General features: G+C 57.5%; 2 protein-coding genes across 2 annotated transcripts; one reads left to right on the forward strand and one right to left on the reverse strand.

The window, feature by feature from the left end:
• Positions 1-2,967: 2,967 nt before the first annotated feature.
• Positions 2,968-5,151, reverse strand: PROCR (protein C receptor). The gene is given in 5 exon segments (XM_057429067.1): positions 2,968-3,339; positions 3,416-3,682; positions 4,507-4,743; positions 4,862-4,975; positions 4,978-5,151. Coding segments are annotated over 5 exon segments (828 nt in total). The 5' UTR covers positions 5,075-5,151; the 3' UTR covers positions 2,968-3,226.
• Positions 5,152-5,821: 670 nt separating this feature from the next.
• Positions 5,822-12,402, forward strand: PFKL (phosphofructokinase, liver type). The gene is made up of 22 exons (XM_057429015.1): positions 5,822-5,958; positions 6,464-6,537; positions 6,632-6,709; positions 6,794-6,983; positions 7,291-7,456; positions 7,538-7,582; positions 7,663-7,771; positions 8,092-8,187; positions 8,267-8,359; positions 8,702-8,827; positions 8,936-9,000; positions 9,178-9,241; positions 9,329-9,475; positions 9,585-9,655; positions 9,733-9,820; positions 9,967-10,119; positions 10,272-10,436; positions 10,637-10,698; positions 10,974-11,085; positions 11,160-11,259; positions 11,369-11,474; positions 11,581-12,402. Exons 1-22 carry the CDS (start codon positions 5,874-5,876, stop codon positions 11,726-11,728), a joined length of 2,343 nt encoding a protein of 780 aa, XP_057284998.1. The 5' UTR covers positions 5,822-5,873; the 3' UTR covers positions 11,729-12,402.
• The last annotated feature ends 2,291 nt before the right edge of the window (positions 12,403-14,693 follow it).

Here is a 14,693-nt window from a genome sequence, read left to right on the forward strand (position 1 = left end):
GGGTCCCTGGCTGGGAAGGGAAGGTGGAAGTGATGATTCCTTCCTGGATAATGTGCTTTCTAGACAACAGCTTTGCTTTCTGCTCCTGTGGCAATAGCAGCGGATGTCTTGCTCAGCCCAAAGCCCAGGGAGGGGACAGCCCGGTTGGGGCAGGGCAGGAGGTGTGGCAGCACTGGTGGTATCCCACTGCCCAGAAGCTTCCGTTCATCCCTAGTGCCACGTAGCCCTGCTTGGTGTTGACTGTGGCCAGCAGCCAGCTTTCTCCTCCTGTTTCCTCTGGTGTGGTCAGGCACTCTGGGCTGGGAGGTGAGAGGAAAGGGAAGAGGGCAGTGATGGGTCCTGGGCATCCATACACCCTGTTCCCTTTTCCCTGCTGTTAAGTGTTTCCAGGGACCTGCCCACTCACTCTGAATTAGGATGCTGCTAGAGAGCAGATACCAAACAGCTTTCACCCCCAAAACTGTTTCCCCCAAAAAGCATCCCTAGCTCAGGAGGGCTGGCTGGAAGTGTTGTAAAGCCCCTCATCCCATGGAACATGGGTGAAAGGGAAAGCCAGTTCTCGGCACATCAGCATCATCTTACTCATTGGAACAATGTTCAAGGCTGGGCGTCTTAACTCTTATCCAAGCTAGCGATAGCAGAGCCGAGTGATGGAAACCATGTGGTGCATGGAAGGCCAAGCCTCATGCAGTGATCAGTGCAGATGACGAGGATAGTTTTCCCTGGGGAAGATGCTGCTTTGGTGTTAAAGCCTCTGAAGGGCTGTGTGTGGGCTTGTTGGCCCTCACGCAGGAAGCAAAACAAGTAGCAAACTAAAAACAACCCTCAGTTGACAGGATACACCGTTAAGTGTTAGTGTCTGTCCCAGGCTGTGGTAAAGGGCAGAATAGCTAAATCTGGGAGAGGATCAGCCATGCATGTGGCTACCAACAGCCATGGTGCACCTCAGAACAGTGAGGGATAGCCTGGCCATGTGTCCCCAGCATGGTGCTTGGGGCTAGGTATTGGTGACCCTGTGATGAGGCAGTTTGGGATAAGGAAGAGCAGTTTTGGGGCTGTGATGTGCTGGAGCAGATGCTATCACCATAACCCCTCTGCTCTTGGCCACTGTGTCTGTGTTGAGTGCAGGTGCGGGTCACCACTAGGGAGGTGGCACTGGGCTCGGGTGCATTGCCCATGGGCACAGCTTGAGATGAGGCTGTTCCTTAGGATCCAGCAGTTCCAGGGGAATCCCCTCTGCTGGCTGCTGCCTCATATCCTCATGAGCATTGACAGAGACTTAGATCAGCAGCCAAGTCTGCTCCTTTCTGGAGCTCTCTCCTGCTGCAACCAACATGCATAGGGAACTGGGGTCAGGAAAAAGGCTTTTACAGAGCTTTAAAGCAGAGACATCCTCATCTCTCCAAAATATTACAAGTTTCATAAGCAAAACAAGCCTGTTGTTCCAGACCTACCCAGTTTCTCCAGCCTGGGTCTATCCCCAGTGCCATCATCCCTGATGCCAGTCTGTACCCAATGACACACTTGGCATAAGAATCACTCTGTGTATTGGGACCACAGTGCAACATCTGCCTTCACATGCAGGTAACGGTGATGCCTCAAGTCCAAAAACCAAGACAGAGCTGGGAATGAAGCAGTTTCTCCCTGCTGGAAGCTGGCTACAAGCATTCTTATCCCTTTGTGGGGAGCAAACCTAAGTTGTTTAACCTTCAGCATCAGACCCTTGTCCCCTGATGCCCACAGCAAGGACTTGTAGTGCTCAGTCCACAGCAAAGCTGCTGGCCAAGGACACTTCTTCCGAGGCCAAGCAGTGACATCCGTGTGCCTCAGCCTTGTTTTGGAGTCTGTGACCTCTTGGCTGCCATTCCTCTTGTGCAAAGTTGCTGGCTGGAGGGTGGGGAGTGCCTCGGCCCCTGCCTGCCTGGCAGGGCTGCTTGTGCTGTGGCTGGGGGCCAGGGTGATGAGATGTGGTCTTTAGAGACCTTCTCCTCCATCCCTCCTTAAGGACAAGCACTATGTCATCTTCCCATCCCCTTTCTGCCCTGCACCTCTCCCCATCTTCCCCACTGCCCCTCCTTTCTTTGAGCTGCAGGGAAGGGTATTTAGAAAGGAATGAGCTGGAAGTTACTCCAGGAAAGCTCCTAGCTCCTATGCTGTCCCATGTTTCAGTGGCCCAAGCCAGCTCCTGCCTAATCCCCAGCCTTTCTTGCCTTTGGGGCAGCAGTGATGAGCATAAGAAGGCTGATGTGCTCGAAATCTCACTATGGGTGAAAGGGAAATGCAGCCAAGATTAATACTTAATGTAGCCAAAGTCTAAACAGTCAGAGAGCTTTTATTTCTGATCTAGACTGCAGAAAGGGAAAATAAAACAATTAATGTTGTTGTACTAATACCACAGTAGCACTAGTAACAGAGCTCTGCATGTCTTTAGCTGGTCCCCGGGAAGCGGTTTCTCATCTTGGGGTCTCCAGTGAATCTCCCCTCTCCTGGCATCCCCCTGCTCCTGTATCCCTCTGGCAGCATCCTTACAGGCCATCAGAGCGCTGAATGCATTAATCTGCTAGGACAGACTGTCCTGTTATGGCTGTCTGTGCTCAACTTCAATGCCTCATAGAAAGATGAGGGAATGTAAAACTAAATGAAGCGTTGCCACTTGGCCATGGGAGAGGTGACTTAATTGAGTTGATCCAAAGCAACCACAGCCCTCTCCATGTCTGCCTCCCCTGTGATGGAACTGCAGCCCCATGTCAGTGCTGGGGGGAGGGAAAATGAGAGCAACCAAACACACCATGAGAGCTGATGGGTGATTTTATTCACAACATCTCCAAGCAGTGCCACGGGGTCTGACATCCGCCTTCCCGTGCATTTATCCCCATTAAACAAGGATAAATGAGAATATGATGCCATCCTTTTAAACCCTTCCTTGGTTGTTTCTCCTGCTGATTTCAAACCCCCGTTCTGCTTCCCTTTTTCCATCTGTGCCAAGTGTATTTCAGTGTTAAGACTCAGTGCATCATACCAGCCTGGTGTGGGGACCGTCCCCAGGGCAAGGCACTGCTGCTGCCTGGGGGGCTCAACCCATCTGGGACCAGGCAGGGAACCCACCAGTGTCTTTTGAGAGCAAAGCCTGTGGTGCTAGGGAGATACATCCCTCATGGGGCACAGGCTTGGTCCCTGATGGGTCCGTTCCCTGCCTCCGCAGGGTGATGTGGTACCATTGGCTCCGCTAGCAGCTCCCTCCTGTGCACAGGAAGATCCCTATGGCCATGCCTAGCAAGGAGAAGGTCCCCAGGATCAGGCCCAGCACCAGCGGGGCGTGTGACCGGCTGTTCTGTTTACCTGCAAGAAGAGGGATGGAGGTGAGACAGGGCTCACACCCACCGAGCCACCTTCTCCCCTCCTGGACCTGACAGACCTGTCCCAGCGCTCTGAGCTTGTAAGAGGCCCACACAGGTGGTGTTGAGGAAATGCTGGAGGTCCTGCGTGGTTTTGGGGTACTTCATCAGCTCCCTCTCAGCAAAGGTGGCCACCGCGTCTCTGCCGGGCCAGCGCCGCTCCCAAGTGGCGTTGGGGACGTGAAAGCTCAGGAAAGCTGTCCCGTTGAGCGTCACCTCGTAGAAGCTTTGGGCTGTGCCATTGGGGAAGAGACTGCAGCCGAGGCGGCAGCACAGGCTCTGGGTGTCTGTGGGGACAGAGGGAGCAGGTCAGGGTCAGCACGCTCCTAACCCTCGACAGCCCATGGCTGTCACCAGCATCAAGCTGTGCACTGAGTTTACGAGGCCTCAGCCTTGCACCACACAACCCAGCCACTGATCTGTTTTCACTCGGTTTAGCTGCAATGGCAACTTTTCCCAACAGATAGGCACTGCACTTTATCTTCCCCTTCCTTATCTGAGTACAGCACAGCTTCAGTGTTAGAGAGACGGTAGGTTTCAGGTGCTATTCCTCACCCTCACAGAAGGATGCAGTAGAGGGAGCATGGGACCCTGGGCAAGGGGAAACCCCAAGGTGAGAAAGTGCTTCCTAAAGGCCAGGTAAGGAAATGCAGAGCTGCAGCAAAACTGGTTTGGGGGTAAAAAAGGAAATGATGGGGTGACACAGCCTGGGCAGGAATATGAGAGGAGCAATGCAGGCAGGGACATGAAGCCATTGCCATCAGCATTCCGTACCTCCCACAGCAGCTGCAGGGTGCAGATGGGATGCAGGCAGGGTGCAGAAGGGGAGTGAAGGCAACATAAAGGCAGGGTGCAGGCAGAATTCCTACACCTCCCCATCCCCTCAGGCTGCAGCCCCCAGCCCTTTTCCCAAGGCTGAGCATCACCCTGTCCCCTGGGTGGGCTCTGGGTAAGAAATTCCCAGCTCAGAAGGGCTCCTTTTGCCTAGAGAGACAATTTGCACATGGCCATGTCCATCCCTTTGCCAAGCTGTTCCAGTGACCAGGCAGTGAATGGGGGCTCCTCTTTCCCATTGGGACCTGTCCCTGTGCCCTCCCAGGGTACCACTCACAGTTGATAGGCCTCTCCTTGCTGAAGAGCTTCACCAGCTGGCTGAAGTAGTTCAGGTAGGTGGTCACATCCTGCTGCCGCCTGGCCCAGGCATCCGGGGGCTCCAGAGGCAGCACCTGGGTGACATTGAGCCCTTCCAGGAGATGGCTGAGCTGCCCGTCCAGGCTGGCGTTCCCCCAGAATTCAGAGTTGCCTTTGGAGACCAGGGTCTGCTGCAGCATGGTGAAGGTGAGTGGGGCTGCAGGAGACAGCAGGCATCACCCAATGCCTCATCCCCTCACCTAAAAGCCATGGGTGTCCCCGCATGCGAACACTGAGTTCCTCCAACCCCAGCCACCACCGTGCCCTTGCCTTACCTGCCTGGTCTGCCCCACAGCCCAGGGCCCCGCAGAGCAGCAGTAACCGGAGCATCGTGGGGATGGGGACTGGATTGGTGGCCCCACGGCTGGCCTGGCAGGGAGTTAAGCAGGACGGGGAGGTGGGGCTGCAGGAGGAGGAGAGTGGGAGTCCAGCCAGGTCTCTCCCATTTCCTTAGTCCGAGCCACCCACACCCCTTCCCTGCCGGACATGCCCTAAAGCTCTGAGCTCACGGGGGAGTGAGCAGCCAGGGCCTGCCTCAGTTTCCCCATTCCTTGAGGATGAGCTCCAGGGATCCCTTTGGCAGGAGCTCCATGAATCATAGAGTCACAGAATGGTTTGAGTTGGAAGGGATTTTAATATCTCATTCCAACACCTACCACAGGCAGGGACACCTTCCACTAGAGCAGGTTGCTCCAAGCCCCGACCAACCTGGCCTTGAACACTGCCAGGGATGGGGCAGCCACAGTTTCTCTGGGCACTCTGTGCCAGCGCCTCAGCACCCTCACAGTGAAGAACTTCTTCCTTATAACTAACCTGAATCTCCCCTGTTTTAGTTTAAACCCATTGCCCCTTGAATGTGCGATGGCGGCAGGGAAACACAGCGGCAGGGGACCACTGCAGGAGGAGACGGGAAGGATGGAGGGGAGCAGCCTCACAGCCCCACGCTGCACCCATGGGGGGCCTGGTGCGTACATCCGGTACCGGTGCTCTCGGCACGCGCTGATGTGACATGACCCACAATTATCCCTGGAAGGACGCGGTTCTAAGGATGCAGCATCCCTGCATACCTCTCACGGGGGGGAGGGGGGGGTCGGGACCGAGAAGCGCCCGGCAGGGCTGGCTCCGCGTGCGCGCTGCCTGTAGGATCCATGGTTTATCGTTCAATCGGTACGAGATGCGCGTTAACGTTTTAACGATGCGGCGTCGCGCGGGGGGCGTGGCCTCACCGCCGGGGGCGTGGCCGTTATCGGGGGCGTGTCCGGCGGCGCCGGTGCCGGGAGCGCAGCGATGGCGGCGGCGGAGCTGGAGCGGCTGCGGATGGCCGGGGCCGGCATGGCCATCGCCGTGCTCACCAGCGGCGGCGACGCGCAAGGTGGGGCCCGGCCGCGGGGGAGCGGGGACATCGGCCCCCGTGGGCTCGCCCCGTCGGGGTTGCGTGGCCGTGGCCGTGTCCGCCCTGGCTCCCGCAGGCTCGGCGGGGCCGGAGTCCTCGGGGCCTCGGGGAGCGCAGCTCCTCCCCGGACGCCTGGGGCGGGCGCAGCGGGGACACGGACACACACGCACGCACATTCCTCCCGTGTTTCCCGCGCGGTGCATCCCACCCGCGGCTCTTCCCTGTCTCCATCACCCCGGCGGGGGGCATTTTTCCGGGGCAAGCCCGACGGTGGGGTCCGTCCCCCCACGGCAGGTGTTTGTAATGCGCCTCGCCCGCAGGCAGTTGCTTATCTGTAGCTCTCACCCGTGCACTGAGTTTCCCCGGTCTCTGCCCGCATGGCCCCCACTCCTCAAGGGGACACCTCAGGGTCATGGCTGTGATTGGTCCCCTCTGGAGCACAGGCTCCCTCAAGGCCAGCCTGGTTCATATCTTGCCTTTCCAGGGATGAACGCTGCCGTCCGCGCCGTCACCCGCATGGGGATATATGTGGGAGCCAAGGTCTTCCTCATCTATGAGGTTGGGGTACCCACCCAATCCCCATCACAAGTCAGGGGGGAGCTTCCCCCATGTGCCGGGGTACCCCTCACCTCCACCCCCTGCTTCTCCACAGGGCTACGAGGGGCTGGTAGAGGGGGGAGACAACATCAAGCAAGCCAACTGGCTCAGCGTCTCCAACATCATCCAGCTGGTGAGGATCAGCGGTAGGGTATGGGATCCCCTGATCCCACCCCAAACCTGTACGATGAGCTGTGTTCCCCCTTTCTCTCTGCAGGGTGGGACGGTGATTGGCAGTGCCCGCTGCAAAGCCTTCACCACGCGTGCGGGCCGGCTGCGGGCTGCCCGTAACTTAGTGGAGCATGCCATCACCAACCTCTGCGTCATCGGTGGGGATGGCAGCCTCACGGGTGCTGACATCTTCCGCTCCGAGTGGGGTGGGCTGCTGGAGGAGTTGGTCCAAGACGGTGGGTGAACCCCCTCCCAAAAACCCTGGGTGGGTAGAGTGAAAGCATTCAAGGGGCGTTGAGGTCTGGAGGCTCCACCCTCTCACCATGATACAGCACCACTATAGGGTTTAGTGATGCTCTTGGCAGTCCTGGGGTAAGGGTTGGACTTGATGTTCTTAAAGGTCTTTCCTAATTTAGTCCATTCTATGAGCCTCAGGGAGGGCTGGGCTCTTCCACTGCTCTGCAGAATCCAGCCCAACACTGGGGCAGGGAATGGGAGTGCCCTAAAATATCTGGTGGCACGGCCATCCCCCCCCCCCCGCAGGGCAGATCAGCGAGGAGGTGGCACGGGAGAACTGCCGCCTGAACATCGTGGGGCTGGTGGGCTCCATCGACAACGATTTCTGCGGCACTGACATGACCATTGGCACCGACTCGGCGCTGCACCGCATCATGGAGGTGATCGACGCCATCACCACCACGGCACAGAGGTGAGCGGGCTGGGGGCTGGACTCTGGACCACCCTGGGCATCAGATCCACTTTCCATCTCCTCCTACCTGTATTCTTGCAGCCACCAGCGGACGTTTGTGCTGGAGGTGATGGGCCGCCACTGCGGGTAAGATGGGGAAGGGATTGATGGGATGGGATGGGATGCTATGTGTTGGGGCTGGTGCTGCCACCACCATGTCCCCGCAGGTACCTGGCGCTGGTGTCCGGCTTGGCCTCAGGCGCAGACTGGCTCTTCATCCCTGAATCCCCTCCAGAGGATGGCTGGGAGGACCTCATGTGTGAGAGGCTTGGAGAGGTGAGAAGGGGGGTTCCTATGGTCACATCCCCCTTTTCTCTCTGGAGAGTCCCCGCAGGGATCTGGGCTGCGCCCTGTGGCCAGTGGCCAAACCCTGCGAAGCTTCGGGAGCTCCCATCATTGTCCCTGTGAAACAGGGCACTCAGCTGAGTGCAAATCCAGCCCTAATGTACCAGGGGCAGTGCTGCCTTGGGGCTTGGGCACCCAGACCGTGAGCCACCCCCTGGCAGCAGCAGATATGGGGAGGGTGGAAGGATGCTGGGACTTGGTTGCCAGTGATTTTTTGCTAACCTCAGTGGCTGATATCCTCCCTACACCAGACACGCAGCAGGGGCTCACGGCTCAACATCATCATCATTGCTGAGGGTGCCATCGACCGCAGTGGCAAACCAATCTCTTCCAACTACGTGAAGGATGTAAGTGACTGCTCCAGCATCCGCTTCAGCACCTGCAGTGACCAGTGGGTTCCTGTGTGACCTCCTCTCTTCTCTGCAGCTGGTAGTGCAGCGCTTGGGTTTCGACACACGGGTCACCGTCCTTGGCCACGTGCAGCGTGGCGGGACTCCGTCAGCCTTTGACCGTGTGCTGGTAGGTCCTGGGTGAGGGTGATATGGGGAGGGTCATCCTGCAGAAAGGAGCAGGCAGCTGAGGGAACCCTGTTCCTGCTTTCCCTCTACCCATTGCAAAGGACTTGCCAGCTTGGGATGAGACTCAGATGGTCCCCCCAGGCTCAGCACTGCAGAACAATGTGCTTTTTTTCCCTCATTTGCTTCGAATTCCATGGGTTTTTAAATAAAACCAGCAGCTCCCTGGCTGTAAGTCAGCTGTGCAAGCAGCCATGCAGTTTCCAAGCCTGTGGAAGCATCCCAGCTAGCTGGCATAGGGCAGCCCTGATGTCACAGGGCACCGGGTGCCCCTTTCCCTTTGCAGAGCAGCAAGATGGGGATGGAGGCAGTGATGGCGCTGCTGGAGGCCACGCCAGACACGCCGGCCTGCGTGGTGAGCCTCTCGGGGAACCAGTCTGTGCGGCTGCCGCTCATGGAGTGCGTCCAGGTGGTGAGTACCAGGAGGATGAGGCATGCCAGCCTGCTGGGTGCGGGTCCTGCTCCCCTTCTCTGCAAGCAAGGGTCTCATAGTGCTGTTCTCTTACCCCCCCAAACAAAGACTAAGGATGTGCAGAAGGCCATGGATGAGAAGAGGTTTGATGAGGCCATCCAGCTGCGTGGGAGGTGAGGAGTGGGGATTGGGATGGTGTGAGACCTCCCTATGGGATGGCCAAAAGGATGTGCTGGGATGGGGGATTCTCTCCTGGGGGGAAACCATTGGCTCCTGCTGCTGGGAGGGCATTCCCCCTCCCTTCTCTGGGTCTAGATGCCCATCAGGGGCATGCTGCCTTGTTCTTGCAGGAGCTTTGAGAACAACTGGAACATCTACAAGCTGCTGGCGCACCAGAAGCCAGCGCAGGAGAAGGTGAGGAAGGACAGAGAGCGGCAGTGGTCACTGTCCCCACCTTGGGGGACACGCACCAATGTGCCATCCCCATCGCTGTCCCCACAGAGCCCCTTCAGCCTGGCCATCCTGAATGTGGGTGCTCCTGCTGCCGGCATGAACGCTGCCGTCAGGTCGGCTGTGCGCATCGGCATCTGCCAGGGACATACCGTCTACGTGGTGAGCGACGGCTTTGAGGGCTTGTCCAAGGGGCAGGTGAGTGGGATGGTGAGCCTGGGTGCCACAGATTGCCCAGAGGAATGGGTTTGTGCTTGGAGGGGGTTACAGGGTGTTTTACCCCAAAACTGAACTCTGCTGCTTTCAGATCCGTGAGGTGGGCTGGCACGACGTGGCAGGCTGGCTGGGACGTGGTGGGTCCATGCTGGGCACCAAGCGGTAAGTGCAGCCCCAGAGGGCTATATGGGAGGGGATCCCCTGTCCTCACCTCACGATCTCTCCTCCGTTTCCCCCAGGACACTGCCTAAGACCTGCATGGAAAAGATCGTGGAGAACGTGCGGAAATTCAACATCCAGGGGCTGCTGGTCATTGGGGGGTTCGAGGTGCGGGGGGAATCCTCAACTCTGTTTCAGAGGGGGCTGGGATGGGCTGTCAGCATCCCATGTGGTGCAGGCAGCCCAGGGCATCCCTTTTGGGATGTGCATCCAGCCCCAGGGCCAGCACTTCCCCAGCTCTGGGCTGTTTGCAGGCCTATGAGGGGGTGCTGCAGCTGGTGGAGGCCCGCGGGCAGTACGAGGAGCTCTGCATCGTCATGTGTGTCATCCCTGCCACCATCAGCAACAACGTGCCCGGCACTGACTTCAGCCTGGGCTCAGACACGGCTGTCAATGCAGCCATGGAGGTGAGGGACAGGGCAGGGGGCAGCTCCCGGAGCTGTCCTGCTCCAGCAGGTCCCATCATGTTTTGGGATGGCACATTGGGAATGAACCGGACTCACATCCCAGGCAGCAAAGGTGAGTTTTCCTTGTGTGATCCCTCCTTCTCCTGGCATAGAGCTGTGACCGCATCAAGCAGTCGGCCTCAGGCACCAAGCGCCGTGTCTTCATCGTGGAGACGATGGGGGGCTACTGCGGGTACCTGTCCACTGTCACCGGCATCGCAGTGGGTGCTGATGCTGCCTATGTCTATGAAGATCCCTTCACCATCCACGACCTCAAGGTGAGCAGGGCAGGACCTGCTTTCTGGCAGTATCATTTGGGTAAAATAAGAAGGTAAACTTGGAAAGGGAGGGCTCTGGGTCAGGACAGGATTTAGGGGAACAAGGCCAAGATCTGTGAAGCTGCTGGGTCGATGTTAGTGACACAGGTCCAAACAAGAGAACCAGAGGGACCCAGGATGGCTGTGTGTTCATCTTGCAGGCCAACGTGGAGCACTTGACTGACAAAATGAAGACAGATATACAGAGAGGGCTGGTGCTGCGGTGAGTTGGGAACCCCTGGTGATGCTCACTGAAAAACCCAGCCCTGTGGAATGGATAGAGGCTGGAGCTGAGCCCTTCCTGTGGCCAGAGAGGGTCCTTGTGTGCAGTGAGATTCGGCAGGGTGGGCACTCAGCTGGGGAACAGTCTTGCAGTGGGATGCCTCTGCTGCTGTCACCACCCCTGCCCCAGGGTGGGGAGATGAGCTGGAGCAGCAAAAAAGATGTTCAGGGAAGCATGGAGGGACCCCCTCCAATCCTTTCCCTCTGTTTCCCCAGCAATGAGAAGTGCCACGAACACTACACCACCGAGTTCCTCTACAACCTCTACTCCTCTGAGGGCAAAGGCATCTTCGATTGCAGGATTAACGTCCTGGGTCACCTCCAGCAGGTACAGGGGATGGGGCAACACACAGTGTCCCCAAGAGCTGGGTGGGTTTGTCATTGCCATTTGTTTGTCCCCAGGGGGGAGCACCAACCCCCTTTGACCGGAACTATGGGACCAAGCTGGGAGTGAAGGCGGTGCTGTGGATGTCGGAGAAGCTGCAGGAGGCCTACAGCAAGGGTGAGCTGAGGGCTGGGGGTCCTGTGGTGGGGTGGGTGGATGCTGGTGGCACTGGGCAGCTGGGCCCTGGTGAGGTGGCCATGGTTGGCAGCATCCATCCCCCGCCCAGGGCGCACGTTTGCCAACTCAGCAGAGTCTGCCTGCGTGATCGGGCTCAGGAAGAAGGTGGTGGCCTTCAGCCCTGTGACTGAGCTCAAGAAAGTCACTGACTTTGAGTAAGTCCCCATCCCTGTGCCCCAGTGGTTCAGCAGGCCCCAGGGAGAGACCCTCTCCTGGGTCGACCCTGGGACCATACTAGAGCCGTGTCTCCCCCCTTTGCAGGCACAGGCTGCCCCAGGAGCAGTGGTGGCTGAACCTGCGGCTGATGCTGAAGATGCTCGCCAACTACCAGATCAGTCTGACCGAGTACATCTCGGGAACAATGGAGCACGTCACCCGTCGCACACTCAGCATCGAGAAGGGCTTCTAATCCCACCAGCCCAAGCCATAGCCCCCCACCCTGTGTCATCTCCATCCCCACATGCTGCTCGGGGAGCACCAGGTCCCCTGTTCTCAATAGCCCTATAGCTTTGCCATCAACCCCTTAAAGCAGGCAGAGCCTGGTCGCAGCTCCCAAACCAGCACAATCCTGCCCCAAAATGCTGGTCCAGCGGTCTGGGTCCTCTGCAGGTGCAGAGAAGAGGTGTTGCTAGAGGCCTGCTACAGAGCTCAGACCCTTTGTCTTCCCTTAATAGTTTATTCCTGTTATTTAACAATGGGGTATCTTGATTCTTTACTTAGCGGCTTGACCGCCTGAGCCAACTGCTGCTGTTAGTCACCTGCTCTGTGTGCAGGAGAAGAGCCAAGGAGGATGCGGTGAGATCCCGGAGCGGGTAGGGGCTGTTCCTGGGGGCTCTCAACTACCCCAAGGGCCCTGGTAAAGCTCAATCCTCCAGTGGTGTTTGGCCTGTGGGGTCTCTTGAGGGCTCAGCACAGAGCACTGGTCCTGGCAAGCCCCTTTTTCCCGGCCACCTTGCATGATGCTTGGCTGCGACCATCACCATGCGGCCCTGGGTGCTGTGCCCGTCATCTCACTCCCCAGATCTTGTACCATTCGTGGCGCTGCTCTCTTCCTCTTAAGAGATAAAACCTGCTGGAGCCAAACCTGCCTTGCTGGAGAGTGATCATTGCGTGCTGTGGGGGAGACCTGTGGTTAGGATGGGGTGAATGAAGCCAGATGGTTTGCTGTGGAATAACCCTGGGCCGTGAGGCTTCCCTGCTTCATGCATCCTCAAAGCTTGGGAGAGCTGGACATCAGCATCCCTCTGCTGGCAGACTTCACAATCCTGGAGGAAAATTGCTTGTCCTTTGTTTTGGTTCCCACCTTCACAGAAAGCGCAGAAGTGATTTATGGGGGCACTATGTTTGTTTGTTAAGGCAGTTTCCCAGGGTGGCTGCCAAGCGTGCCGGCTCCCGCATGCAGTGCTTGGCTCAGCCGATGCCAGATGGACGCATGTAGCCCCATTCCCAGGCCACTTTCCTCCCAGGGCTTTTGGCTATGGCTCCAGCCCCTGAGACATGGCCAGCACCAGGACACTTCCCAGTCTTTTGGGTCGAACATGCAGTTATGTTTTCCTCCCCATGGAGTTGTTCCCAAGCGATGACTTCTCCGCGCAATTTCATTGCTTTTCCCCAAGCTGGCCCCATTACTTGTTTTAGGCTCTGGAGGAAGATTGTAATTACTGTATCTTCCCTGCCAGAGCTGGGTACACAGGGAATTAGCAGGCCTTGGTGATGGAGGCAGCATTGCTGCTGTTCCTGGGTGAGCATCTGCTCTGGGGACCCCAGGTAGAGACCTGGCTGCTCCTGCCAGCACCGGCGAGTGGGAAATAGAATCATAGAATGGTTTAGGTTAGAAAGGACCTTAAGATCATGCAATTCTGCCCCCCCTGCCTTGGGCAGGGACACCTCACACTAGATCATGCCACCCAGGGCTCTGTCCAACCTGGCCTTGAATGAACACTGCCAGGGATGGAGCATTTATCACTTCTTTGGACAACTCATTTCAGTGCCTCACCACCCTCACAGTGAAGAACTTCTTCCTTATATCTAACCGGAACTTCCCATTTTAGTTTAAACCTGTTACCCCTTGTCCTATCACACCATCCTGTGTGTACTTCTGAGAAGCCTCAGTGGTCCCACTCACCTGCCCTAATGTCCAAGAGTCCCCAAGGGCAGTTTCAGCACAAGTTCAGGCTGTACCCACAGCCGCTGGTGTTTTCCACCATAGGGAAACATCTGCCCTCACCCCTAGATCTCCCTGCTGAGACAAAAGGTATGGGAGAAAGCAAGTCATGCCAAAAAGCTCTTGGCAGGGCAGTGGATGGGCTGGCATGGCACCACAGCCAGGTTTAGAGTGTGAATGGGGAAGGGGTGACCCCACATGGACAAGGGTCACCACAGCCTTAACACCTCATTTCCACTCCAAAACATAAAAGTCTGCGCTACCAGACTCCTGGGGGAAGACAGGCAAGCACAGCCCTCCCATCTTGTGGGGAGCAACCACCCCGTGCCCTACCAAGACAAGCAGGAGAGGACATAGTGACTGTGCACCCAAGCTCCCCATCACATCCAGCTCAGGCCGAGGTTCCCACCCTCCCCATAGAGAAGGCACAACAAAAAGGCACAAGCATCTTTCAGCGAAGGGCAGGCTGCCAGGTCCCTGGGGTGAAAAGGCATGAGCCGAAGGGGCCAGGCTCCCCCTGGGCTGTGCCAAGAGCGAGCCGGATGCTGCGGGGTCATCCTGCAAGGAGTGTTTGGGAGCATCAAGGGCAGCTCTCCTGGCAGCGGGAGCATCCACAGTCGCCAAGTGTGAACAGCGCAGCACGTAAATGGCGAGAACCTGGGGACAGTCATGCTGTCAGGGATTAACAGCCCAGCTTCTCCAGTGGAGCAGGAAGGAACTGTGCCAGAGCAGCTGCAGGCCATGGCGATTGCTCTGTTTGCCACCCTCACAGCAAGGAGCCCCCGTGATAGATGACACTTTGATCACTCTCCTTCCAGCAAAGCTGAGATATGGGGGGGTTCTGGCATGCCCAAAGAGCAGCTCTCCCGTTTCCCCCAACTTGGAGAGGCACAACTACTGCCACCAAGACAGCCTGGGAGAGGGCTTGCCCTCGGCACAAGGGCAAGATGCAAGCAAGATGACGGGTAAGTCTCCTGGGCCCTGGCTGTCAAGGGAAGTCTGCTATAGCATAAATCACACTGGCCATTTAAATGCAGCTGGTTTTGATGCAGAAGGCAAGAACTAGGTCATCTGAGGAGTTAAATGCCTCAGCAATCCTCACCCAAGTGATAAGGGTCAAACTGTACCCCCTCCCACCAATGTCAACAGTATTGTAGAAACAGGGCTGTCATCATCCCCCAGGATGAGCATTCCTTCCTTTCTGGCAGCA

This window comes from Pezoporus wallicus, unplaced genomic scaffold (assembly GCF_028554395.1).
Source record: "Pezoporus wallicus isolate ANWC-B61680 ecotype Strahan unplaced genomic scaffold, APGP_CSIRO_Pwel_v1 contig_593, whole genome shotgun sequence".
In the NCBI taxonomy this organism is placed as follows: domain Eukaryota; kingdom Metazoa; phylum Chordata; class Aves; order Psittaciformes; family Psittacidae; genus Pezoporus; species Pezoporus wallicus.